General features: G+C 40.6%; 1 protein-coding gene across 1 annotated transcript in view; it reads left to right on the forward strand.

The window, feature by feature from the left end:
* Positions 1 to 26,259, forward strand: part of GRIN2D (glutamate ionotropic receptor NMDA type subunit 2D) — a 335,290-nt gene that overhangs the window by 41,787 nt on the left and 267,244 nt on the right. Inside the window, exon 3 of the mRNA XM_066607728.1 lies at positions 14,105 to 14,697. Coding sequence (XP_066463825.1) covers positions 14,105 to 14,697 — 593 coding nt within the window. The remainder of the gene's footprint in view (positions 1 to 14,104; positions 14,698 to 26,259) is intronic.

Genomic DNA, 26,259 nt, shown 5'->3' on the forward strand with positions numbered 1-26,259 from the left:
AGTTTGGGCACTTGGTCTCGAAAAGATTCGCCATCACTGATATAGGAAGTCAAATGTTGAGAAGCCTGTGGTACCTCCCATATGGAGAACATGAGATTAGGTAACAGATGGTCCCAGTTCTGACCATCTTTCTCTACTACCCGCTTGAGCATTTGCTTCAGGGTCTTATTGAACCTCTCTAACAACCCATCCGTCTGAGGGTGGTATACCGAGGTTCGTATGTGATCAATTTTAAAGAGTTGGCACAATTCTTTCATTACTTTGGACATGAACGGGGTCCCTTGGTCCATGAGGATTTCCTTGGGAAGACCTATTCTGGAGAACATAAGGGACAACTCCCGTGCAATGTTTTTGGCAGTAGGGCTTTTTAAAGGAATTGCCTCAGGGTATCGAGTGGCATAATCTAGCACGACCAAAATGTATTAATGCCCCCTAGCCAACTTGACTATGGGACCCACTAAATCCATTCCAATTCTCTCAAAGGAAACCTCTATAATCGGGAGAGGCACTAAGGGACTGCGGAAGTGCCAAACAGGAGCGGTGATCTGACAGGTGGGGCCTGACTCTCAGTACTCCTTTATGTCCTTGTATACCCCTGGCCAAAAGAACCTTTGAAGAATTCTATCCTGAATTTTATCAGTTCCTAAATGTCCTCCTAATACATGATTATGTGCTAAGTCTAGCACCACTTTCCGGCATATTTTTGTTACTTTATACAACAAGTTATCATTCTTGGCAAAATGGGGGAACCGTTGGTCAGAACCTGGTTCCTCTAACACACCATTTATCACTACGACATTTTCTTTGGCATTGATAAGAGTGGGGTCCCTTAACTGGGCTGTCCCAAAGTTCGCAGACGCATACTCCAGATCGGACACATCCTGAACCGTGGGGTAGACTTCCTCCTCAGCATCATCTCCAGCCAAGACCTGTAAAGGAAAAGTTACATTCTTTCGTTCAACGTCCACATTTACCCCGCTATCCTGCGGATGTATAAGGTCAGCTGGGTTTGCATCAGTCTTTTTAGAAGGGATTATCATTTTTCCCCACAAGTCCCAGAATACAGGAAAATCGCACCCCAATATCATGCTGTGCATCAATCCTTTGACAACACCTACATCGTAGGTCATAGTTCCGACATGAGTTTCAAAGTTACACTGTGCCACAGGATACACCCTTGTGTCACCGTTTATACATACCACACTTATGTGTTTACCCGGTATGAAGCCTTCTGCTATCAGGCTATCATGCACTAAGGTGACCAGGCTACCCGAGTCTAGTAGAGCCTTCACAGAATGGTGGTTTATATTTATGCGACACAGTTGTGGCTCAGTCTCTAGTCTCTGTGAGGCATTGCAAGTAGGACGTGCGAACAAGGACCGATGCCAAGCACCGTCACACTCCATAGGCTTATTAGTCATAGGGCACTGAGCCAACACATGCCCGATTCCCTGGCATCTCTAGCACCTCAAAGACCCTGGTCTCCCTGGCCCAGAAAACTAATTGGGGCTATCGGAACCTTTTAACTCCAACGGTGCCACCTCCAGTGGCCCGACCTCCTTCCCGCCATGCCACAGCTTTCCTCCGGCATCTTGTTAACATCATAAATACTGGAATATACCAAAGAAGCTTGTCTATACTGATGAAGGCCGTTAATGCAATAACAGTGATATAGTTAATGCACAATCTTAAAATATAATGACTTTACGGTATAACTTAGTCTAAAATACAAATATATTTGTTTCTTTATTTCTTAATAAATTTCTTTGACAAGGTAAAGCCATGTAACCTGAGGAAAAGAGGATATTAAATATCTAAAAAAAGATATTTATGAATTTTCCTCTCTCTGATTAAAAATAAGAAAATACATACTGTGCAGTGAGTGCACTTGAGCTGAGGTGAGGATTAACTGTACTCAAGCAGGTTGGAGTACATTTGAGCTTTACAGATATTTGAATTTTATTTAATAGGCAGCAAAATAATATAATAACATATATTTTTCCTCATGGACTAAATCAATATGATAAGCAAATGTGTATCAGTAAGAAGAATCTTGGGGGTTATCAATTAAAATGTAATAATGATAACTTGGCCTAATTAAAAATGGATTATTGCTCACTTCAGAAAATGTTAAAAGTAATTTATAATTAAAAATGTTCTAATCTGATTGACCTTTCCTGCTAATATAATATTATTTCATATTAGTGCCAGTTTGCATAAAAATCTATTTTGACTGATGTATTCTTATAATCAGGTTTTCTGAGAAAGTAGAACCAACCGAAGAACCATAAAGTGAATGATCACCATTGAATATCAGATCACTTTTTCTTACATATTTATAGCGGTTTTGTAAAACAGAAACTTTGTAAATAGTTCTAATTAACAAATATATAATTTTGAGTCAACACCTCCTATGCACACGTATGTATCTAATGGTAACATTTTACAAAGAACTCATAGTCTGATTCTACAGTTACAGTTACCTACATTTGTCTCTTGCTTCTTGGTAACCTTCCTAATTAAAGATGAGCGAACACCAAAATGTTCGGGTTCGCGTTATTCGAAACGAACTTCCCGCGATGTTCGGGTGTTCATTTCGAATAACGAACCCCATTGAAGTCAATGGGCGACCGGAACATTTTTGTATTTCGCCGATGCTCGCTAAGGTTTTCATGTGTGAAAATCTTGGCAATTCAAGAAAATGATGGGAACGACACAGCATGTTCTCCTCTGCCACAGCTGTAACAGCTGTGGCAGAGAAGAACGATGTTAGCCCATTGAATTCAATGGAGCCGTCAATACAGCCGACTCCACTGAATGCAATGGGCTGCCGGCGATCGCGGGATGAATTGTCGGAAAGGGGTTAAATATATAAGCCCTTTCCTGCAATTCATCCAGAAATGTGTAAAAATAAAAAATATATATATACTCACCTGGTGCCGGCAGACGGAGTTCAGCGCGGCAGGCTGCAGTTCTCCTGAACTGCTCTGAACAGCTGTGAGTAGTATTCAGCAGCCGGGGATTTAAAATCCCCGCCTGCTGAATAAGATGCCTCTGATTGGTCACAGCCTGACCAATCAGAGGCCAGCCCTCACGCACACCCATTCATGAATTCATGAATGGGTGTGAGTGAGGGCTGGCCTCTGATTGGTCAGGCTGTGACCAATCAGAGGCATCTTATTCAGCAGGTGGGGATTTTAAATCCCCGGCTGCTGAATACTACTCACAGCTGTTCAGAGCAGTTCAGGAGAACTGCAGCCTGCCGCGCTGAACTCCGTCTGCCGGCACCAGGTGAGTATATATATATTTTTTATTTTTACACATTTCTGGATGAATTGCAGGAAAGGGCTTATATATTTAACCCCTTTCCGACAATTCATCCCGCGATCGCCGGCAGCCCATTGCATTCAGTGGAGTCGGCTGTATTGCCGGTTCCATTGAATTCAATGGGCAAACATCGTTCTTCTCTGTCACAGCTGTTACAGCTGTGGCAGAGAAGAAGGATTTGTCTTCTATATGTTCTCAATGGGGTTGGCGCTGCTGCCGCCGGCCCCATTGAGCGCATATAGAAAAGATTTCTCAGGGAAGAAAGTTAAAGTAACCCGAACATCCGAACATCGTGTGGTGTTCGTTACGAATAACGAACATCCCGAACACCCTAATATTCGCCCGAGCATCAAGCTCGGACGAGTACGTTCGCTCATCTCTATTCCTAATGTATCTTAGCAGGATGTAGGGGACAGACGGAAGGGAATATGACTGCAGGACCAGACTCCACAAGATTTGTTGCCAGTATGTAACCCTGGAGACACATAGGTCTGCATAGGAGCTATAGACACAAAACAAATAATTTTTTTTATTAAGACTGTAGAGTTTCTTCAATATTTTAAATATATATATATATATATATATATATATATATATATATATATATATATATATATATATATATTAAGCATATATAGAATTCTTTAGGTTAGTATAAATAAAGAAAATACAGTTTATTTTTTTGCTGCATTTACACCATAAAAAAGCTAAAGTACACTTAGAATACCCATTAAATCTCCTTTCCTTTACCCAAATCTGCAAGTAGAGTACATATTTGTAATTGTATAATAGGACACACTAACAGATTTTTAGGCCGAATGCCCACGGACGCATTATCACTGCGGAATTCGCCGCGATGTCTGCAGCAATGTCCGTCCATAGACATGCCATGTTCAATGATTCTCCCCTGCCCACAAGCAAAAATCAACTACAATCTTTTGCTCGCGGGGGAGAATCACAGCATGTTCTCTTTTGTGTGGAAAATTGCACGAACGACTTCCATGGCAGTCAATGGAAGACGTAAGCAGTGGGATGAAGGCAACCCCTACAGTGATGATTTTTTAGGGGGCGGGGTTTAAACTATAAGCTCCACCCCAAAAATCATCCCTAGCTGCAGAAGAAAAATAAAATCTTAACTCATCTAGAAGCATTGTCCAGCTTTTCTCCCCAGTCCCCAACAATCTTCTCCTGTATTTCTGATGGCTGGGGATTGAAAAATCCCCACCTCCAGAAAACGCTGCCTCTGATTGGCTGAACGCTGTGACCAATCAGAGGCAGCACTCAGCCATTCATTGAATGACAGCTGAATGCTGCCTCTGATTGGTCACAGCGCTCAGCAAAATCAGAGGCAGCACTTTCTGGAAGCAGGGATTTTTCAATCCTCAGCCATCAGAAATAAAGAAGACTGCCAGGGACCGGGGAGAAGAGTCGGACAGCGCTTCTAGGTGAGTTAAGATTTTTTTTTTTTGCATCTATAGAAGAACGGAGGAGGGTCAAATTAAATATACAGAGGACTGTGAAAGAACAAGAAGAACAAGCAAATGGATAGTCAAGAAAATCCAATGTCAAAATTATAGAAGTCTGTCAATAGAACAGAGACAGCACAGCAGGTTCTTAATAACTAGCACATCTAATCAGTACAGAGGAATGTAAAGTGTGTATATTTTACACATTTTTATAGCACATATGTTTTCTGCAGCACTGTACGTCCCTTGATGTCCCCATTGGGGGTCACAATCCAAGTTCACCTATTTGTATGTTTTTGAAGTGTATGAAAAAAACAGAATACCAAGAGGAAACCCATGCAAACATAGGAAGAATAAAGAAACAGCATGCAGATGTTGTCATTGATGGGATTTGAGCTCAGAACTCCATCACTACAAGGCCACCGTGCTGCTCCAATGGATTAGTATGCATCATTAATCTAAAACACTACATGCTACTTTGAATGTCCAGTGTTGCCCATGTGAGCAGCACTGGCCAGTCAGAGCAGCATATAGTCTTAGACTACCCATGCATACTAATACACAATGTGTATCAGGTAGTCAGAAAAGCGCTTCGTCCATCTTTGCTTGTTCAGGACTGGAGGGTCACTTTAAAGAGACCACCAAACAGTTTAAATATACAAATTTAATGGCTAGTGACATCAGAGGGGTGACCCAAGGTCAATCTCAACCAAGCCATCCCAGAGTGTGCGTAATAAGTGATTATCAGAGAGCTAGCAGTACGTAACAGCAGGGGTCTATACAAACAGGTCCTGTAACATGATGTTAAAAGTACTCGAACAACATATCTCCAAACAAAACAATGCAACAATCTGAGTCTGACAGCTCCGCCAGTAATAAGATGTTAGCACTGCCTGTAAAGACATAGTGTGAATACTAGTAAACCTAGATAGTGCTCTAACAAAGCGTCAATAATGGGTGGGGTGTAAAACGACTCACCTGGTGTGAAGGAAGTCACTTAGTATACGAGCAGCCACACATCTGATATCCAAGAAGACATAAAGAAAAATGTCAATAATCACTGGTGGTCCAGATGGATATCACATTAGGGGGCGCTAGTGTTCAACCCGCAGAACCTAGGTATAGAATATCCATTCCAAAAGGAAAAGAAAAATAGACCAGTGCTCAGGGGGTGCAACACAATTAAATGACTGGTATAGAGCAATGACTAGTGTATTGCACTGGTAATTTAATTTACTTCTAAGGCCTCGTTCAGATGAGCATGCATTGGACACACATATATGCGCAGAAATTTCCCGCATCCACGGATGTGCCAAAACACGGGTGAATGCAGGTCTGTGCCCATTGCCTTCAATGGGGCAGCCACTGCTCCTGGCGTCCCCATTGAAAGCAATGGGCTGCTGGCAATCCTCTGCAGTGATTTTTGGGGGAAGGGCTTTAAATATAATCCCTTCCCTGAAAGGGCTGTATCTGATTGGCTGAGCACTCAGCCAATCACAGGCAGCACTCAGCCACTCATTGAATGACAGCTGATTGGTCACAGTGCTCAGCTAATCCCAGGCAGTGCTCGGCCATTCATTGAATTCAATGCGTGTATGCATGCCCTATGCTTTGCAGGTACGCGCGTTTGCATGCCTGTAAAACACGGACATGTGAACACATCATAGGAAAACAATGGGTCTAATAGACGCGTGGTTATGTGCACACAATTGTATGCACATAAACACGCTCGTCTGAATGAGCGCTAACTGTGCGGCACCCCCGGGCACTGGCCTATTTCTCCTTTCCTTTTGGCATGGATTACCTGAATTAATCCTTAACTTTGTTTAACTGCTTTGCAGTCCTTACAGTAAGCCCTCTAGTGGCAAAGCTTCCAAAAGTTACACCCACTGTATGTGCTTTGTCTTATTTATTAATACTTATCTCACTTCATATCACATATTACTAGCACCTTTCTTTTTGCATTTATTTCCCCATATTCATTCCCTTAGTATTCCATCCTCTGATTAATATAATTTGCTTCCCTCTGATGTCTGTATTATTTCAGTAACATTTTTCCTGTCTGTAAAATGACTTCTCTATTTCACAACTTCAATCAGTCTTTGTCTTTCATTTACATATCAGCTATTTCATTCCGCTGTCAGTCTCCTATTCCCATTTTAGTCCATGCAGCACATTCTCCTCCTGTCTCGCTCTACCCTCCCTTCTGCTGCCTTCCTTTCCTGTGCTGACTGGTAGACAATTTTCCTCCATTAATATTTCACAAATGGTCTTGGGGCAAATGGTTCTTTTCTGGCAGTTTATATACACACTTTGTGCATTCACTTCATTCATCCTGCTGCCAATGTGAGTTATCTGCAAGGCTAATATAGTTATTAACATTCCATCAAACCACCAGGGAAGGTCCTCATGAATATCTGTGTCAAGGGTAGCCAGTCAGGGCCTCCTATATTTACTGTAAATAAAAGAAAGTGAGGACCCATTTCTTCTTTGAGAAAAACTGTCAATGTCCAGGCAAGGCTTATATCCCCATTGGCAGTGTAAGATTTTGGATGAGAGATATTAGTGAATGAATATTTACAAGCTAGGCAATGCCATGCAAGTAAAGATCAGTGAATCTAATTTCATGGGTTGCTGATTCTATAAGAAATGCTGGAACTGTTAATTCTGGGATCGTTCTTCATGCTTGGCATTACATTTTACTTGCCCATCAGCTGCCAAAAGATTAACACCAAAAGAGTATTTCATAAGAAACCAGCAGCCAAAATTGTAATTAATCTTCAGGACTTATTCTTATTGTTTACCATTGATAGAAGCATCCAGGTAAGAGGTAGCATGTGGTGAGCACTACATATTAGGGGGCATTAAAATGAGCTCATTGACAGAAGCAGAACGCTCAAAATAAGTTTTTTTTATACAGAGAATGATATCAAGTTATAAACAATGTTGCTCTTTAAATATACATATATGGCACTGTTACCCAAGGATTTCTGCAACTGCCTTCTCATGTGGCAGAAATACTGTGGGCATTCCACAACAGAATGCATGTAGCAATTCCGCAAGAATTCTGTGGCAGCCACTTCCCTTAGGCTTCCTTCACACATGCAGGATCCACTGTGGAATTTCCACTTGAGAATTGCAGCATAACTTACACAGGGTTCACAGTTTAGGCCATGTGGAAGGGATTTAAGAAATCCCCTTCGGATCAGGGGCTTAGCTAAAGGCTCATGGGCCCGGGAGCAAACGTTTATCTTGGGGCTGTCCAACTTCTCTTAACCCCTTAACGCAGAGACGTAACTTGAAGCTCCTGGGCTCCAATGCAATCACAGAAAATGTCCGTTACTTACTGACTGAGGAGTGCATATAGATGCATCCTCCTCTCACCATGCAGGTAGCTGACTACCAAATGGAGGAGCCAATAATACCTGTGAGGGCACCGATAAAACACCCACTCACACTGCCTCCTGATAATGAGAGGGGTGGATGCTTGGTGTAAACTCCCACACATAGTGGATACAGGGTGCCAGACCATTCTGATATATGTAGTTCACCATGCAGACCAGCAAACTATTAATGACGCCATGATAATTCGGCGGGTTGCCCTGCATATCCATCAGTGAACCACATTGGTACTGCCACCCTGGGCTCCCCCTGGAGTCTTAATGCCACACTGCATGTGAATGATAGATAATAAATGCAAGCCATTGGTTGGATGTTGGCCAAGATACATGAGCCCACTAACCACTTCACGGTTCCTTGCGTTGTAGTGGGTCCCTACACTAATATAAAGGCATCACAGAAGGGGAAATCAAGAATTAAAAACAATCACAGAAAATGGCCGCTACTTACTGACTGAGGAGTGCATATAGATGCATCCTCCTCTCACCATGCTGGTATTCTGTTGCAGAATGCCCGAGCAAGTCCATTAACACTCAGCTAGGATCGGGGATCCCATATGTTTAGCTCCTTATACAATGGCATCCATCTGGTTAGACAAAAGGGGGAGCTCGCTCTGTCAACCCATTAAACCCCATGTGGTACAGTGAGCTAATGAGTTGCTATGATGCGCTTACATGGCCCAGTCCTCTTTTAAGACAAACCATGTAATAAAAAGTTAAAATGTTTAAAAATATATAAAAAGCCCATATTTTCCTATTTAAAGTGCTATATTACTGTATGTCAGAATGATAGTACACATAATTGATATGGCCATATCCATTAATGACCAAAGTTATAAAATTATCATAATATTTAACGTCCAAGGTAAACAAATGCTGTACAAACAAACGGTGACAAAATTGCTGTTTTTGTTTATCCCGCCTTCCCAAAAACTGAATAAAAAGCATAAAACGCAATCAAAATGTAGGTATAGTACTCCAAAATAGCATCAAGGAAAAGATTATATTATCCCACAAAAATAAGTCTTCATACTGGTCCGTCGATGGAAAAGTAAGAACTTTAAGGCTCTCAGAATAAAGTTTTTTATTTGAAAAGTATTAAAACATTTAAAACTATATAAAGTTGGTATCTCCATAATAGTACTGACTGCAAAATAAAGTTAATATGTCAGTCGTACAGCACAGAGAATACCATAGTCTACTATGCTTTTCTGTCCCACAAAAAAAAAAAACGTATAGAAACATACTTTTTTAAGCATTGCAGTCAATGGAAAAAGTATGGAAACGCATGACTGTACATTTCCATGTGCTTAACGTATACATATTTTGAAATCAAATGCCTTAAAGGAGAAAGAAAATGGTTGAACTGCAAAACTTTATTTAGAGCAAAAGAGATTACAGTGAAAAACTTATAGATTTTTCATATCAAAAATAGATCAAAGTGTATCAAACCTAGGGCTTAGTCACACGGGCGCATCCGGGCGCCGATGCGCCCGTCTTCCTGCAGCATAAGACGGCTGCACTGCAGGTGCGAAGAAAGAACACATGACCGGCTCCATTGCCGGTCATGTGTTTTTTCTTTTGGCGCTGCGGAGAGTCGTCCGCACCTGCAGTGCGGCCGTCTTCTTCATGCAGCAAAACGGGCGCATAAGCGCCTGCGTGACTAAGCCCTTACACCGCTCATGCAATTTTAAAAACATGAACATATGCTTAAAAAGCACGCACTTTTACAGGGTTTTCTTTTTTAATGCACATTTCTGGCATACGTGAAATCTGTGTGAAAGTGTCAGTGTGGACTGGCTCTTACTTGTTTGCACGTGGGCAGAAAGTACTAGATTCTGTGTTTTTGGAGCATCTTTTACTTTTTGCCTTCTTTCTGTATAACCAAAAACCCCTGTAGGGTCACAGCAGGTAAATTTGTATGTACTAGAATACTATGAATTCTATTTCATCTAATACCTGTTTGAGTAACAAAAAGGAATTTTTATGGCACACGATGAGCATGGGAAGACTTAATTGCATTGTCAATGTGTTTGTGTGCAAATAATTCACACCAAGGGCTCAGTCAGATGAGTGTTTTTTTCATGCATGTTAGGCGCGGGTAACGAATTCGCAAAATGCATGTAGAAAAATCGCATAACCATAGCTTCAGGCACGTTTTTTAATTTGTACTGCAGCAGGGGATTCCTTGGATGTGAAACCCCTGGATGCTGTCACATCCAGAGGTTTCACTTTATTGTCAATGGGGCTGGCGGCAGCAGCGCCTGCGCCATTGAAAACATAGGGAGAAGATTCCTTCCTCCCCGCGGGGGAGTCACCTCATCACTGAACACTGTGACAGAGGATCGCAATGCTATCCAATTGTTTAAAATAGAACCAGCTCTGCTGCTGCCCCATTGCAACCAATGGGATGAAGGGGACCCCCGCAGGGATTTTTTTGGGGGGGGGCTTGAAATATAAGCCCTACCCTGAAAATATGCCCTAGATGCTGGGAAAAAAATTAATATATCACCTAGAAGCGGTGTCCGGGGCTCCGCTGCATCTTCTCCCCAGGTCTCTGGCATTCTTCTTCATCATTTTCTTCTGGCTGAGGATTGAAAAATCCCCGCCTCCTGGAAGTGCTGCCTCTAATTGGCTGAGTGCTTTGACCAATCACAGCCATTCTGGGAAATGCTGAAGGATAGTGCCGCAGACCCGGGGAGAAGATGCCCTGCAGCTGTACACCACTTCTAGGTGATGTATTATTTTTTTTCCCCAGCATCTAGGGCTTATTTACTGTCACAGTAGCATTTTCCCCTGTCAAAGTTGCATTAATTCACAGAAAAAACGTCTTTTTGTGCGAATCACAAAACGCTGTCCTATTTTTTGCAGGTGCAAATTTTATTTGCTTTTAAATAATGAACATGTGAACACTTTCATTGGAAAGCATTGATTCTAATAGATGCGAATCGCAAACGCGCATAATATGCGTGAAAGAAAACGCTCGTCTGACTGAGCCCCAATAGTATACTTTGTAGAACTATTTATTTTCATCCCAGCATATTCTAGTTGTAAAACTTGGATAGATTAGAACATTTTATATTATCAAAGATTCTCATAGACATAGAAGCCTAAGCACTGCATGTGTTATTAACCCATAGAAGGGAAAAAGGGTCTTATCTCCCCAGATCAAAGGGATTCTTATATCCCCCAACATCTACAGTCAGCAGAGAGATGGGAGTATGCCATAAACATTAGATGATCTTCCGATCTAGCCACTCATCATGCATGGCCAATCTATAGCGCATGTGGAATCAATTTATAAAATGTTTTTGGGACAGAGTTTAGAGCTTGCTAGAGTGTAGAGGAGAGATTTATTCCCTGCACCATGTAGCAATTTATTTTATTCGTAAATCTTGCTAAACCCTGGTATACAAATTTTCCTGCTTTGCATTTTGCTGGATTAGGCATTTTTTTGCCCAACTGCTAACTTTTTTTCAGGCCTAAAATGGTATGAAATAATAGTAAAAATGTCTACTCACATGCTCCAGCAGCTCCCCGTCCAATGGTGGAGCCTTAATTCCCGCTATTTGGATTGTGGAGAAAGCCAGCTGGCAATCACTGGCCTTCATTGTGCATGTGACCTCTCAGCCAATCACAAGTTTCAGCAGTGATTCTTCCATGGCCCCTGTAGCCTGTGATTGCATGAGTGGTCATGTACATAATGTACAGGATATGAATGCCAGTCAGCTTTTTCTGGGCTCAGAGCATTGAGAACCAAGGCTCCAGTGCTTTATGGGGAGCCACTGGAGCAGGTAACTATGCATTTTATTTTTATTTTACACTATTTTGAGTGTGTGATTTCTTTTTTAAGTTCAGGAAAAGCCGTTTAACCCTTTCCAATCCAATTTGTATCCTGGTTTTCCTAGGGGGGCTTACTCTTTTTCTGTCGTTATAAAATGGCGCTATATACTGGCTAAAGCCAGTACTGCATGAGGTGACACGTTGGATAGGCTCCAACAGCAGAGAGGCTGGCAATATACAGTAAGAGAACCCTGATAATATGAACTTCCAACATCTGAGCTGTACAGCCTTAAATCATAATGTCTTCAGACATCAGACAGTGGATTGGAAAGGGTTAAGCCCCATTTATTTTCCAGTTATTGTCACGTTTTTCATATAAGTACTTTGTGTCTGATGAAAATATAGACTCAGTTTGAATAACACAACCTATTTTGGTCCAAGCGCCAATACTTGGATTTTAAAATGAAAGTTTGATTTGTTTCGGTATAACTTTTCATGAAATACACTGCCTCCATCAGCTATTACCTCTGTAGCAACAGATTCTCTAGCCTCTCACATTGCAGAACATATCTGCACATTGTTGAAGAACAATACCCTCATTGCAGTTCATTCTTTCCACTACTACCCAATGGCATAACCAAATACAGCAGAATCGAATTGTATTTTTTTTAAATACCCTTCTTCCTTAAATCATTAGCAATTAAAGATCATGTATTTAGGTACTGTGATGATCCCTTATGCAGTGTACCATACAGGATGTTTTGTGGGCAGCATGTGACCCTGGGAACACATTTTGGGCCTGTGTAATTTAGAATATAAAAATGATCACAGATGTTCTCATTGTTACCAAGTATATTATATATTGAATACGTTTGACTTTTTCAAATAGTGAAATCATTCCATAGATCCATTTACATAGATCACTCTTTGCAGCCAATTATCTTATTGTTTCAATGCATTAAATATAAAAAATGAAGCAATGTTGAAAATTTTCTTGATTATTATGCCCTACCTTTTTTTATATAGAGCTCTCTTCCAATTCATTGGTTAAGGACTATGAACAAACTGTGTAGTCTGAACCTGCAGTCATGTATTGCTCCATTCCCTCTGTTCCCCTCTTCAGCTGTCTCTAGCTTAGCAAGAAAAGTGAGAATTTAGAAGAGAGAAACACATGCCTTCAGGACCAGACTGCAAAGGATTTGTTTGTAGTCTGTAACCATGGAGACACATAGCTCTGCATATTAACTATAGAGTCATTTACATCATTCTTTAGATTTCTTTGTAACTAAGAACAGTAGTCATACAAATGATTTGCCAATGCGAGTGCGACACCATATTCTAAAAGGTTGAATGAAGTATGGCATATTGCTTACTCTGTAATGACTAGGGGGATTATTATTACTTCAGTTGTTCCAACTATAATGATTAGATTGATGGCTATTTCAAGAGCTCTTTTATCTTATTTCACTTTGATATTTCTAATATGATCAACACATTTTACTATGTTTTCAAAATCTTTCATCATTACTGTATTTCTCAGTCTACTTTTTAAGGGTGCGTTCACACGAACGTATATCGGCTCGGTTTTCACGCCGAGCCGATATACGTTGTCCTCATGTGCAGGGGGGGAGGCTGGAAGAGCCCAGGAGCAGAAACTCAGCTCCCGCCCCCTCTCTGCCTCCTCTCCACCCCTCTGCACTATTTGCAATGGGGAGATGCGGAACGGGGGCGGGGCTAATTCCCGAGACTTAGCCCCGCCCCCGTTCCGCCTCCTCTCATTGCAAATAGTGCAGAGGGGCGGAGAGGAGGCAGAGAGGGGGCGGGAGCTGAGGTTCTGCTCCTGGGCTCTTCCAGCCTCCCCCCCTGCACATGAGGACAACGTATATCGGCTCGGCGTGAAAACCGAGCCGATATACGTTCGTCTGAATGCAGCCTAAATGTAACAAGTTTTTGACGTATTTTCCGCAGCAATTTTGTAATAGTATATTTCATTTTTGCAATCCTTTTTATTGCATTAAGAGAAAAGAAACTTAAATGTTATGCTTCATGATGCATATCACATAATATTGAAGTGAGGCCTGTAACTTATAAAATGTCACTTCTTTTTCTTATACATTTTTTGTCTTTCAGGAAAAAGGTTCCACTTTCCTTCAATTAGGGGCTTCGACAGAACAGCAACTGCAAGTCATCTTTGAAGTTTTGGAGGAATATGATTGGACAGCTTTTGCTGTTATTACCACTTTATTCCCTGGGTATGAAGACTTTGTGGATTACATTGAGTTATTAACTGACAGCAGTTTTATTGGATGGGAAAACCGAGGTGTTTTAACACTCAATCTTACTGATGACCCCAGTGAGGTGAAGCTAAAGAGACAATTAAGAGAGATTACTGTACAGGTGCGACTGCTCTACTGTTCCAAGGATGAAGCTGATGGAGTCTTCAAGGCTGCAAGAGAAGCTGGGTTAACCGGGCCTGGGTATATTTGGTTTATGGTGGGGACCAATTTAGGAGGCACAGATTACATGCCTGAGCACTTGCCTGTTGGTCTATTTACAGTTTTGTCGTCTGGATGGAAAGATGACCTCCATCGTAGAGTTCAAAATGGAGTTGCTATAATCGCTAAAGGGGCTGAGGCTTTGTACAAAGATTTTGGTTTTATACCAGAATTCAACAATGATTGCAGAGCACCAAACCGTACTCAAGGAACTGAAAATCTGCACAGGTAATGCCCAATAATGACCCTATTATTCTGTCAACAGTTTAATGAAGGTATTTTGAGTCTTTGAATTGTTATTTAACATGTTATAGCTGATAAAAAGTTATGACAGATTATTTTAGAGTAATTTTAGTTCATCTTATTATTAACCCCTTTGCGACTGGGACAATAAAATTACGCCACTGCTGCCTGGGCTCTGTGCAGCAGCGATGTAAATTTATGTTGGGGGCTCCATCAGCGATCACAGCACCCCAAAGCAGGTAAAACATCTGGAAAATGTCTACTACTAACAGCCTATTTGGATGCCATCATCAGGAGCTGATTGGTTTAGGTCCCAATGATGTCATCACTGCCAGCCAATCACAGTGCTGGCCAAGAACATTTGTATAGTATATCAATTAAAAATTGTAAATTAAAGAGACTCTGTCACCTACTTATAGCCCTATAAGCTAATCTTATTGGCTAAATGTTGGTGGCTTGCTGAGTCTGGGGATGTAAGTTTTATACTTACCTCTCCCGCTGTTCCCTCTTTATGAGAGCTGAAAGCCGCCGCTCAATGCGGCTGCTTTTAGCGCTCACACCGAGTGAATAATGGAGAGTTAAGCATAACACTTACATACCCAGACTCAGCAGGTCACCAACTTTTAGCCCATAAGTTTAGCTTATAGGGCTATAAGTAGGTGACAGAGTTTCTTTAAATATAATGAAAATTAAAAATAATATATATCAAAATTTTAAAAATTAATGGTAAATTATTAAGTCTCCTGAATTGCCCAGAAACATGAGAAATATTTTAAATGTGCTTCCAAAATAAAGTAAAGAAGTGGAAATATAAACAGGTAAAAAATTAGTGCAATATTTATGTACATATTTGTTATGCGGAAGTTGAAACAAAACAACACATTTTAAAAATGTTCCTCAATTTTAGTGTTTTTAATAAATATACGCAAATCATATCGGTCTACTTTTACCACCTATATAAAGTACACTATGTGATGAAAAAACAATGTCAGGATTACTCGGATGTGTAAAACCTTTACAGAGTTATTCTCTGTTAAAGTAACACATGCCAGTTTTCTAAAATTTGGTCTAGTCATTAAAGCAGAAACAGACTTGGTTTTGAAGGGGTTAAGTACTATAAATTTTTGGCTTTTTAGGTTTCTCATTGGCATGTTCATGATTTTTATGATTTTTTCCATTTGTCTTGTTGTCTGTTGTCCTCCTGTCTCCCCTTTCTATTACCAAACATTAATAGGTTTGCTGACATTTAAATGAATCATCAAATATTAACAAACTTACTGTAATTTTTCCTAAGCATGGTAATAATACTCACAGGATTACCAAAGTAAACAATTTGGAGCACATTAGAAATATGTGCTCTCTTGATTTTGATATCCAATATACTTCACTTTTCCATTTACATTTTAATTGCAGTACAAGTCAGTAATACAGAAGTGGATATTCAGTAATGCTTAATAGCAGAAGTAGCAAAAACGTATATTACCATTACCAAGCATCAGTATGATCTCAGTTCTGTCCTGGATTGTTTTCTGGTACCTGAAGAGACATGTGAATACGGTTTTCCATACCACATAATTTAAGAAAACAACTTTTATCATACTCAACATGACATCATCCATAACTTGAAAAATGGTTGCATGTATTCAAAAAATGACTGCACCTATCAATTTCTGCTGAAGTTCTACCCTTATATCATGCGGCCAATGACGCCCTTTGCATTGAAATGTATTGGGCTGAATCTAAGATAACAATTACAAAGATGGCAAACAGACACCACCGTAATACCAAAAAGCTTTTTCCCTGCCCATCTTAGTGTTCTAAGAAATTTTCTACTTGTAGCTCTTCTTGCTCAGAAAATATTCTCTGTGGCCCCGACTTTTGAATCACCCTATGCACAGTATTATTGCAGAATCCCATGTGTGGAAAAATATCTAAAAATGCTATCATGTAAAATGGATTAAAATTCCAAATATAACTGTCTTTAAAATAAAGAGTTCATGGGTTAAAAAAAATACATTAGTCCATCACGTTTAACTTGTTATGCTTGCAAACCTCAGTTGATTCAAAGAAGGTGAAATCCACCCAGAATCTTCCTTCCTGACTCTTACTGGCAATTGGACAGACATTTCTAAAGAGGGTTCTAGATAAACTGACTGAATGAGCAGAAAAATGGCAGATGATTTTTAATGTTGACAAGTGTAAGACTATAAATTTTTCAGGCATATGCATGCTATTTATTATACATTTTGAATGATTGCGTGAATCTATATTAGCTTTTAATGTAGCCAACTGACATTGAGTGCTATCATTTAGTTTATGGTTTTCTAATATGACATTGACTTGAATTAAAAAAAGCATGGCTTCTGGAGTTCAACACAGTATTTTATGCTTTTATGAGGAATGTTTTATGACTTCTTGAACTTGTAGTTTAGAAAAAAAAATAGGGAAATGGACAAAGTTAAAAGAAAAGCAACCAAACTAATAATGGATATAAGACATCACCATTGGAAAGAAAGGTTGTCAAATCTTAATGTACAGGTATGTGCCCTAGATAAGAAAAGACAGAATGGATATTATATCTTTATGAAAATGTCCTCTTTAATAAACAATGTGATAAACTTGCAGCTAAGTAAAGCTCATTTTATTTTAAAGAATACCTACACTTTCAGCTCTTGTGCTCTGTCAGCCATTTTCGGCTACTCCCGGCAGCTGAGGACGGAACTATATAGCTCTGAAAAGGCACTACATGGGACTATATGGGGCTGTCTTTAGCTGCTGGAAGTAACCGAAAGTAGCCAATGGAACACAAGAACTCCAGTGTGAGGCCTTAGTCAGACGGGCGTTTTTTCGCGCGATTTGCGGATCGCATGACGGATGCGCATCCGCAAATCGCGTGACCGGTGCCCGAAAATCGCCCGAAAATCTGCTCCTAGCCGCGTTTCATTAGAAACGGGCCGGAGCTGTCCAGCGCATTGCATTCAATGGAGCCGGCAATACAGCCCGCTCCATTCAAAGCAATGGGCTGCGGGCGAGTGTGGGATGAATTGTCGGGAAGGGCTTAAATATATAAGCCCTTCCCTGCAATTCATCCAGAAAAGTGTTAAAATAAAAAATATATATATACTTACCTGCTCCCGGCAGCCGGAGTTCCGCGCGGCCGGCCTGCAGTGGGTGTGAAGGGGGTGTGAGTCAGACCTGCCCCCTGATTGGCTCAGCGCTGTATTGCCGGCTCCATTGAATTCAATGGGCAAACATCGTTCTTCTCTGCCACAGCTGTTATAGCTGTGGCAGAGAAGAAGGATTTGTCTTCTATATGTTCTCAATGGGGTCGGCGCTGCCGCCGCCGCCGGCCCCATTGAGCGCATATAGAGAAGAGAACAGGAATCGCAGATCGCAGATAGGTGCGATCTGCGATTTCTGTTCTATAATTTATCGGACGAGCGCATAAAAAGCGCTCATGTGTCCGATACCATTGCAAAGCAATGGTTTTATAAAATCGCCGGACGCATGCGCATGCGCAAATCGCGGCAAAAAACGCCCGTCTGACGAAGGCCTGAAAGTGCAGGTACTCTTTAAGTTGAAAGCATAACTATCTAAACTACAAAATTACAAATCAGGCTCCCAAAGGATTTGGTAATGGCTGAAAGTGTAGATACATTTCAGAATGGGTTAGACATTATTCCTTGAGAAATGGAATATACAGTATTTACAACACCATAGATCTAAGTGTTACCTTCAAATATAGAGTACTGTTAAGTTTCTGCACAATGTTAGTTTAATATTAAATGAAAATGTTATTTTAGCATGATGCAACTTGTCTGGAGCATCTGCATATATAGTAGTTGCAAAATTCTGACTATATCCATTTAGCCTACATTAGTCAGTCATAATTCTTGGCATGACCCCTAACAGGATAAAGGGTATCAAATTTAAGAAAAAGCAGCGTGGTTGATTATAGTCAACAATCAAATGAACAAGTATACTGGCAAAATATAAAAAGACATGTGCCAAAAGCATGTAACACATATTACACTTAAAGGCCGCGGTCACACGGGCGACACGGCAGCGCCGCGAGAAAAATCGCTGCAATATCTCATCGCTGGTCTGTGCGATATCACAGCAGTTTCTTGAGGTGATACCGCGACTTTGTAGAACCACATGCAAGGATTTCAGGGGCGGGGGGGGGGGGGCTTGAAATATAAGCTATACCCCAAAAATAAGCCTTAGCTGAAGAAAAAATAGTATACATCACATAGAAGCATTGTCCGTGGCTCTGCTGCAGCTTCTCCCCAGGTCCCCGGCAGTGGTCGTCTTCTTCTCTTCTGGCCAGGATTGAAAAATTCCCGTCTCCTGGAAGTGCTGGCTATGATTGGCTGACACTTGGCTAATCACAGCCAGCACTCTATGAATGGCTGTGATTGGTTCATCGAGCACTGGCTGTGAATGGCTGACGCTTAGCCAGTCACAACCAGTGCTTCCAGGAGGGGGTGATTTTTCAATCCCTGGCCAGAAGATGATGAAGAGCAACAGTTCTGGGACCTGGAGAGAAGACACAGCTGGACTGACAGCACTTCTAAGGTGATTTATACTGCTTTTTTTTTTTCTGCAGCTAGGGCTTAGATTATAGCTTTAACAGTAGGATTTCCGGACATATTGCCGGACCCACACGGTTTTTGTGTCAGGTTGGTGCATGCTACTAAGCATCGCACGTGTGAAGTAACTCTATAGGATAGCATGGGTTTCACATACATGCGATTTGTAGCATTGTAGCAATGCAACAAAATCGCACAACTTTGTCGCCTGTGTGAACAAGGCCAAAAGAACAGACCTGCCTTGAAATAATGGATAGGTGTTGGTTTTCAAAAGAAAACCATAGCTTGATTTCCAATGCTTTTTTTCTCTCCTCCAGTAACCCAGAGAATTGTGTTTGTCTCCAGAGACCATGGACTTTTAATAAAATTCTATGTACACTGCATCAAGCTTAAAAGTCTAACATGAAATGTCAAAACTGTCACTGAGAGTTAAAGGGCAGCTCAGGGAGAAGAGGCATATATAGCTAACATTAAAGTATTTAATATTATACAATATGAATAAAAACAGACCATTAAAAAGAAGCTACTTGCCGTATCAAGATGACATTTTTAAAGGGTTTGTCTCAACACAAATAATAGCAGTGTATTCCAAGTATATAACATCAGTTGTTTGCCATTAGGGACAATCATCAAACATGAAACCTCTGGAAAAAGCCAAATAGGGCTGATAGAAGATTTAGGCCTTAGTCACACGGGCGCATCGGCACCCGTACACCGGCGCCGATGAGCCCTTCTGACTGTCAGTGAGAAGACGGACGTACCTGCAGACGGCCGTCTCTCTGAAGCGCTGGAGGAAAGAACACATGACCGGCAATGGAGCCGGTCTCACTGACAGTCAGACCGGCGCATCGGCGCCGGTGTACGGGTGCCGATGCGCCCGTGTGACTAAGGCCTTAAAGCGTACCTAACTTTTCTGACAACCTTTGCTCCTCTTATAGCCTATGTGTCTTATTAAATTTGTAATATACTTTTATTAATTTTTTTTAGTTTTACCACTGTAAATCAAGGCTCAAGTGCAGTCCATCTGCAATCCACTGCTGGTCATTAAACATTTAGCTTCCCTAGAACCTGGAGTGTTTAGAACAATGCATAGCTGGGGGTGGGGGTGGGGGGGGGAGAAGCTGTCTTCACAGGCACAGCTTCCCTGCACTCACACTACTCTCAGATCTGCAGCGCATTGCTTTCAATGGAGACGGCTGTATTGCCGTCTCCATTGAATGCAATGCGCTGGACAGCTCCGGCCCGTTTCTAATGAAATGCGGCTAGGAGCAGATTTTTGGGCGATTTGCGGGCGACTTGCGCGCACCGGTCACGCGATTTGCGGATGCGCATCCGTCATGCGATCCGCAAATCGCGCGAAAAATACTAAGGCCTCAAGGAAATTTTTTAAAAATAGTAGAACATTAAAAACAATTATAAAAATTTGGTATCACTAAAATCACTCTACTCCACATAATAAAGATAATGTGATTTTTCTATACCAAGAATGCTGAACCTCATAAAAAAATGGAAATTAGAAATTACATTTCTTTTTTCCATTTCACTCCACTTAAAAATATTTAATTTTTTCCAAAACTTTACTGTAAATTATCCCACAAAAAACAAGCCCTCGTGCAGCTATGTTACTGGAAAACTTTAAAAAGTTGTGATTTTTTTGGGGGGGAAAGGACAATGTTAAAATGGAAATGAAAAAAAAAAACAAAGAGGGCTGCAATGGGAAGCGACTAATCTGACAATGTGGCTCTTGGGTCATAAAAGTTGTAAGCAGTTATTCTTAAACATTTCTCCCTAAAACGTATCAGATTTAATGTGAAGGTCCAAGGCAATCAATGATCACACAAATATTCAGGGCCTCATGTGTCACATTCCACACATTTACTTTTAGTTTTCGGCTAGTTTCACATGAGCGATAAAATGCCGGCCGAATATTTCGACCATCTCAAGCATTGGGTTCCAATGCATTTGTTCAGATGGGCGATATTCCGGTGTGTAAAATTGGCTGGCCGGCAAAAATAGTTCATGCATTGTGCATTCCTGCCTGCCGTTTTTACGCCCTCCTAGAAAAGATAGGACTTGTCCTATCTTTTGCGGGACTACGCCGGCCATTCCCATAGACTTCTATGAGAGCTGTCAGGAAAGGGAAGAGGGAGGGAGTTTAGTAGCGACTCGCATTACTAAAGTCCCTCCCCTTGCCGGGAGCATCCATAGGATGGAAAGGGAAAGGGAGGGAGATTAGCACGACTAACTCTCCTAAGCTCCCGCCCCCTCCCCTTGCCCGCTAAATGGGCGTTAAAACAGGAGATGCAGACTCGACTTGGTCGCGGCTGCCTCTCGTTCACGCGATTTTAGGCCGTGATACAGATAGCTGAAAATCGCAGAGCCCGTGTAAAAGAGCCCTTCATTAGAAGAGAAAATAAAAATAATTTAAAAATGCAATTAAATATCCTTTTCTATTATATTAACTAATTAAAGTAAACTTAATACATTTATTTCTGAATCTATAGAACCTTTTTTTTTTCTTGAGAATCGGGTTGTACGGATCTAACGTTTTTGACTATCCTATTAAATGTGCTGTAAAGACTTTAAAGTGAACTGTTATTTAGCTGCTCTTTTTGCCTCCTGTTCTCAATCATTAAATATATGACTAAATAGATTCATACATTAATTTTGCTATGCCTGTTGAATCTTTTTCATAATCTAATTATCTTATTACCTCAATTATCTGTAATACATCCCAATATTTTTTTTATTTGTCTTTTTCTGAGTTTCATCTAATTGAAAAAAAAATATCGTATGTTTTCATAATGTATTACTCACTAAAATCAAAGATTTTTTTAAAACTTCCCCACTCGAAACATCATAACAATGCAATTATTCTTCAACAATTACTCATTTGGGTCATGATAAACCTCTTTTCGCCGCAGGCTAATTTCTTTCTAAAACTGATTAAAACACTTTAGGAAAATTAAAATATATTGCTATTTAGAAGAAGTAGATCATTTGCCATCATTCATCAAAATACTGCTATTCGGTATGGAAGAACAAATCTGTATTTTTTTTTTTTTTTGCTTTGTATGATGCTATTTTTATATTCCTAGATCAAAAAGTCATTATTACTATTTATTGGCTATTACTATAGCTGGCTTATTAACTATAATATTCCACAATATTGGACAATAGAGGGCTGAGAGGTTTCTAGATCAGTAACTTCTGAAATGATTTTTTCCCTATTTTTCATAACTGCTCAATACAACACTGGATAGATGCTAATAAGAAATCACTTATTTTAGGAAAGCATATCCCTCCTAAAATGTAGAATTTATTTTCCATAGCTTATATAACACTGTGATGTCCTGCAGCACTGTTCAGATATTGTCACTATTCATATGAATGTCTGTCCCTATTGGGGCTCACAGCCTAATTTCCCTATATCACACGCACCAGGGAAAATTTCATAGGAACTAATTAACCTATCCTATGTTTTTGAAGTGTAAATCCACACAAACACAGGAGAGCATACAAAATTCATGCAGATGTTTCCCTTGATTGGATTTGAACCTAAGAGCCCAGTGCTGTTACAAGATAACAGTCCAAACCACAAAGCTGCTATGATGCACTTTTAGATTAGGGTCAATTCCATACTGCTGTAATAAGGGCACATTTTAATTTCCATATCTAGGTGTGGTTCAGTATAATTATGGGGTCTCCTGTGTAGCTGGGCAACTTCTACAGACTTCCACTACTGGGCTTCCGAGCTCTTTCAAGAGAATGTGCCATCAGAAAATAACCAAGTGTTTAAAGGGGTTTCTGGTCTTTTTTTTATTGAAGAACTAGCGTACCCGTCGCGCTTTGCTGCGAAGACAGACATACATACATACATTCGTTTTTATATATCTAGATAGCAGCTTTCAAGTTACCTCAGCAGTATAATATATAACAACCAATCACAGCACAGCAGCTTTCATGTTACCTCAGCAGTATAATATATAGCAACCAATCACAGCACAGCTTTCATGTTACCTCAGCGGTATAATATATAGCAACCAATCACAGCACAGCTTTCATGTTACCTCAGCAGTATAAGAAATAGCAACCAATCAGAGCACAGCTTTCATTTTACCTCAGCAGTATAAGAAATTGCAACCAATCACAGCACAGCTTTCATTTTACCTCAGCATTCTCAATATCCAGCAATTGTCTTGCGAAACGTTCAGCGGATGCATCATTTTGTAGTTGAACACGCATCCCGTTGCTCGTAATGCCTTTTGCTTTTGTTCTTGAGATGGAAATCAAACGATCTTTGTCTGGGGGGCATAACTGTCGACGATGCTCGCAGGATAGGTGTACTATGCCAGTAATCTTCCCAGGAGTGTACTCAACAACTTCCCACTTCCCAAAGTTTCATGGTGATTAGATGAATGGTGTAGTAGCGCAAAAAGGACAGACAGACAGACATACATTCCTTTTTATATATATAGATGACATCAGGAAGTGAGAGAATTAGATTCCGTACGTAAAATTTGGACGCTAATTATTTTGCGCTTAGAATTGAATAATCGATTTGGGACCTATTAACTTTTCCTATTTATGACATAATCAATGCTCGTGCCAAATTTCAAGTTTCTATGACATTGGGAAGCGAGAAAATTAGATTCCGTACGTAAAATTTGGACGCTAATTCTTTGGCGCTTAGAATTGAATAATCGAGTTGGGACCTATTAACTTTTCCTATTTATGACATAATCAATGCTCGTGCCAAATTTCAAGTTTCTATAACATTATGAAGTGAGAAAATTAGATTCCGTACGTAAAATTTGGACGCTAATTCTTTGGCGCTTAGAATTAAATAATCGAGTTGGGACCCATTAACTTTTCCTATTTATGACATAATCAATGCTCGTGCCAAATTTCAAGTTTCTATTACATTGGGAAGTGAGAGAATTAGATTCCGTACGTAAAATTTGGACGCTAATTCTTTGGTGCTTAGAATTGAATAATCGAGCTGGGACCCATTAAATTTTCCTATTTATGACATAATCAATGCTTGTGCCAAATTTCAAGTTTCTATGACATTGGGAAGCGAAAAAATTAGATTCCGTACGTAAAATTTGGACGCTAATTCTTTGGAGCTTAAAATTGAATAATCGAGTTGGAACCCATTACCTTTTCCTATTTATGACATAGTCAATGCTTGTGCCAAATTTCATGTTTCTACGACATCGGGAAGTGAGAGAATTAGTGGCAATGATGGAAATCGAACGATTTACGTGGGGGGGGGGGGCGTAACTGTCGACGACGCTCGCACGCGCGCCATTTATCATAGCATAAACGTACTATGCCTATAATCTTCCCAGGAGTGTACTCAACAACTTCCCAAAGTTTCATGGCGATCGGATGAATGGTGTAGTAGCGCATAAAGGACAAACAGACAGACAGACAGACACACACACAGACAGACATACATTCAATTTTATATACATAGACTATCCTTACTTGAATGGGACTGAGCTTGCAGTACCATTCCAGGCCACTCCACAGTAACATAGTATGTTAGGCTGAAAGAAGTGCAGCCTGTTTCCAACCCTCCCTTGTTGATCCAGAGGAAGGCAAAAAAAACTAAATGAGGCAGAAGCCAATTTACCCCTTTTGGGGGAAAAAATTCCTTTCCGACTCCATAATCGCAGTCAGAATAATTCCTGGATCAAAAGTTGTGTCATTACATTCACTAGTACAGTAACTCTGAGAACAGTTAATCAGCGAGGTGCCAGGCGTCGGATCCCTAATGATTTGCGATTAATGACCTATCCTGAGGATAGGTCATCAATAGTTTAATCCTGGAAAACTACACTAAGGCATTTACATGGTGATAGTGTTGCAGTGCCAAAAACAAAATTTAAAATTTTGTTGTGGTGCTGCCAGTCCTGATGGGCTCTGAGTGTATTCCTGAGCCCAATATGACAGCACATCTTCAGCACTGGTCCATATCTCCACCTGGTGGCTCATGTGCAGAGGAATACATTTCTTCCATCTGTTGTAAAGCTGTTAAGGCCCATTTAGACACAACAATTATTGCTCAGAAGATATATTTTGAGCGACTTTTGAATGATAATCGTTGTGTGCATTTACAGTGCAAGGTGATCGCTCAAACCTTGAGCGATGACCTTGTGCTCCAAGCGGGGAATGCAGAAGACAAGCAGGGCCACTTGTCTTCTGTATCAGGCTGTTCTCTGCTCGGAGCGCCTGGTTGTTATACAGCTGAGAGCTCCGAGCAGGGGATGCAGAAGACAATCGGTGCCGCTTGTCTTCTGCATCCAACTGTTCTCTGCTCAAAGACCGCTGTGTTCTTCATACTCTGCCTGTGTTCAGGCAGCAAGAGACAGCTGAAACAATAGTATCAGCTGTATCCTGCTGTGAATTCCTGATTCATGCATGCTGAAAGACAGCGATTAGCGACTGCTTAACGAAAATTGCATGATGTCAGTGCAGTTACACACAGCGATTATCGCTCAAAAGATGGCTTTTGAGCAAATTTTGAGTGATAATCGTTGTGTCTAAATGGGCCTTTATACTGACCAGGTTGTCTATTGGCCCAGCTAGCCTATCACTTACTTGTTTAGAGTATGTATCTTCTCTTAGCAGAGGATGCCCGTAATACTCTTTTTTTTTTTTTTTTCAAATCCAAATTTTTATTGTATTTTAAACAGATGGGTATACAAGAACAGTTTGCCAATAACAAGAGTCATATCACATATAATCCTGGCAGAGACAATGTCGCACATTGTGCGATAGTTTCTTTAGAAGAAATCAGTCTATCTTAGTGCGGCATCATCCTTTTATCGTAAAAAACGTAGAAAGACAGGGGTAGACACACAACGATTGATGGGAGGGTTGGGGTAGGGGGGGTAAGGAAAGGGGGATTGAGGTGAGATTGGGAGGAGTACCTCTAGAGCCTTTC

This window comes from Eleutherodactylus coqui, chromosome 6, assembly GCF_035609145.1.
Source record: "Eleutherodactylus coqui strain aEleCoq1 chromosome 6, aEleCoq1.hap1, whole genome shotgun sequence".
In the NCBI taxonomy this organism is placed as follows: Eukaryota; Metazoa; Chordata; class Amphibia; order Anura; family Eleutherodactylidae; genus Eleutherodactylus; species Eleutherodactylus coqui.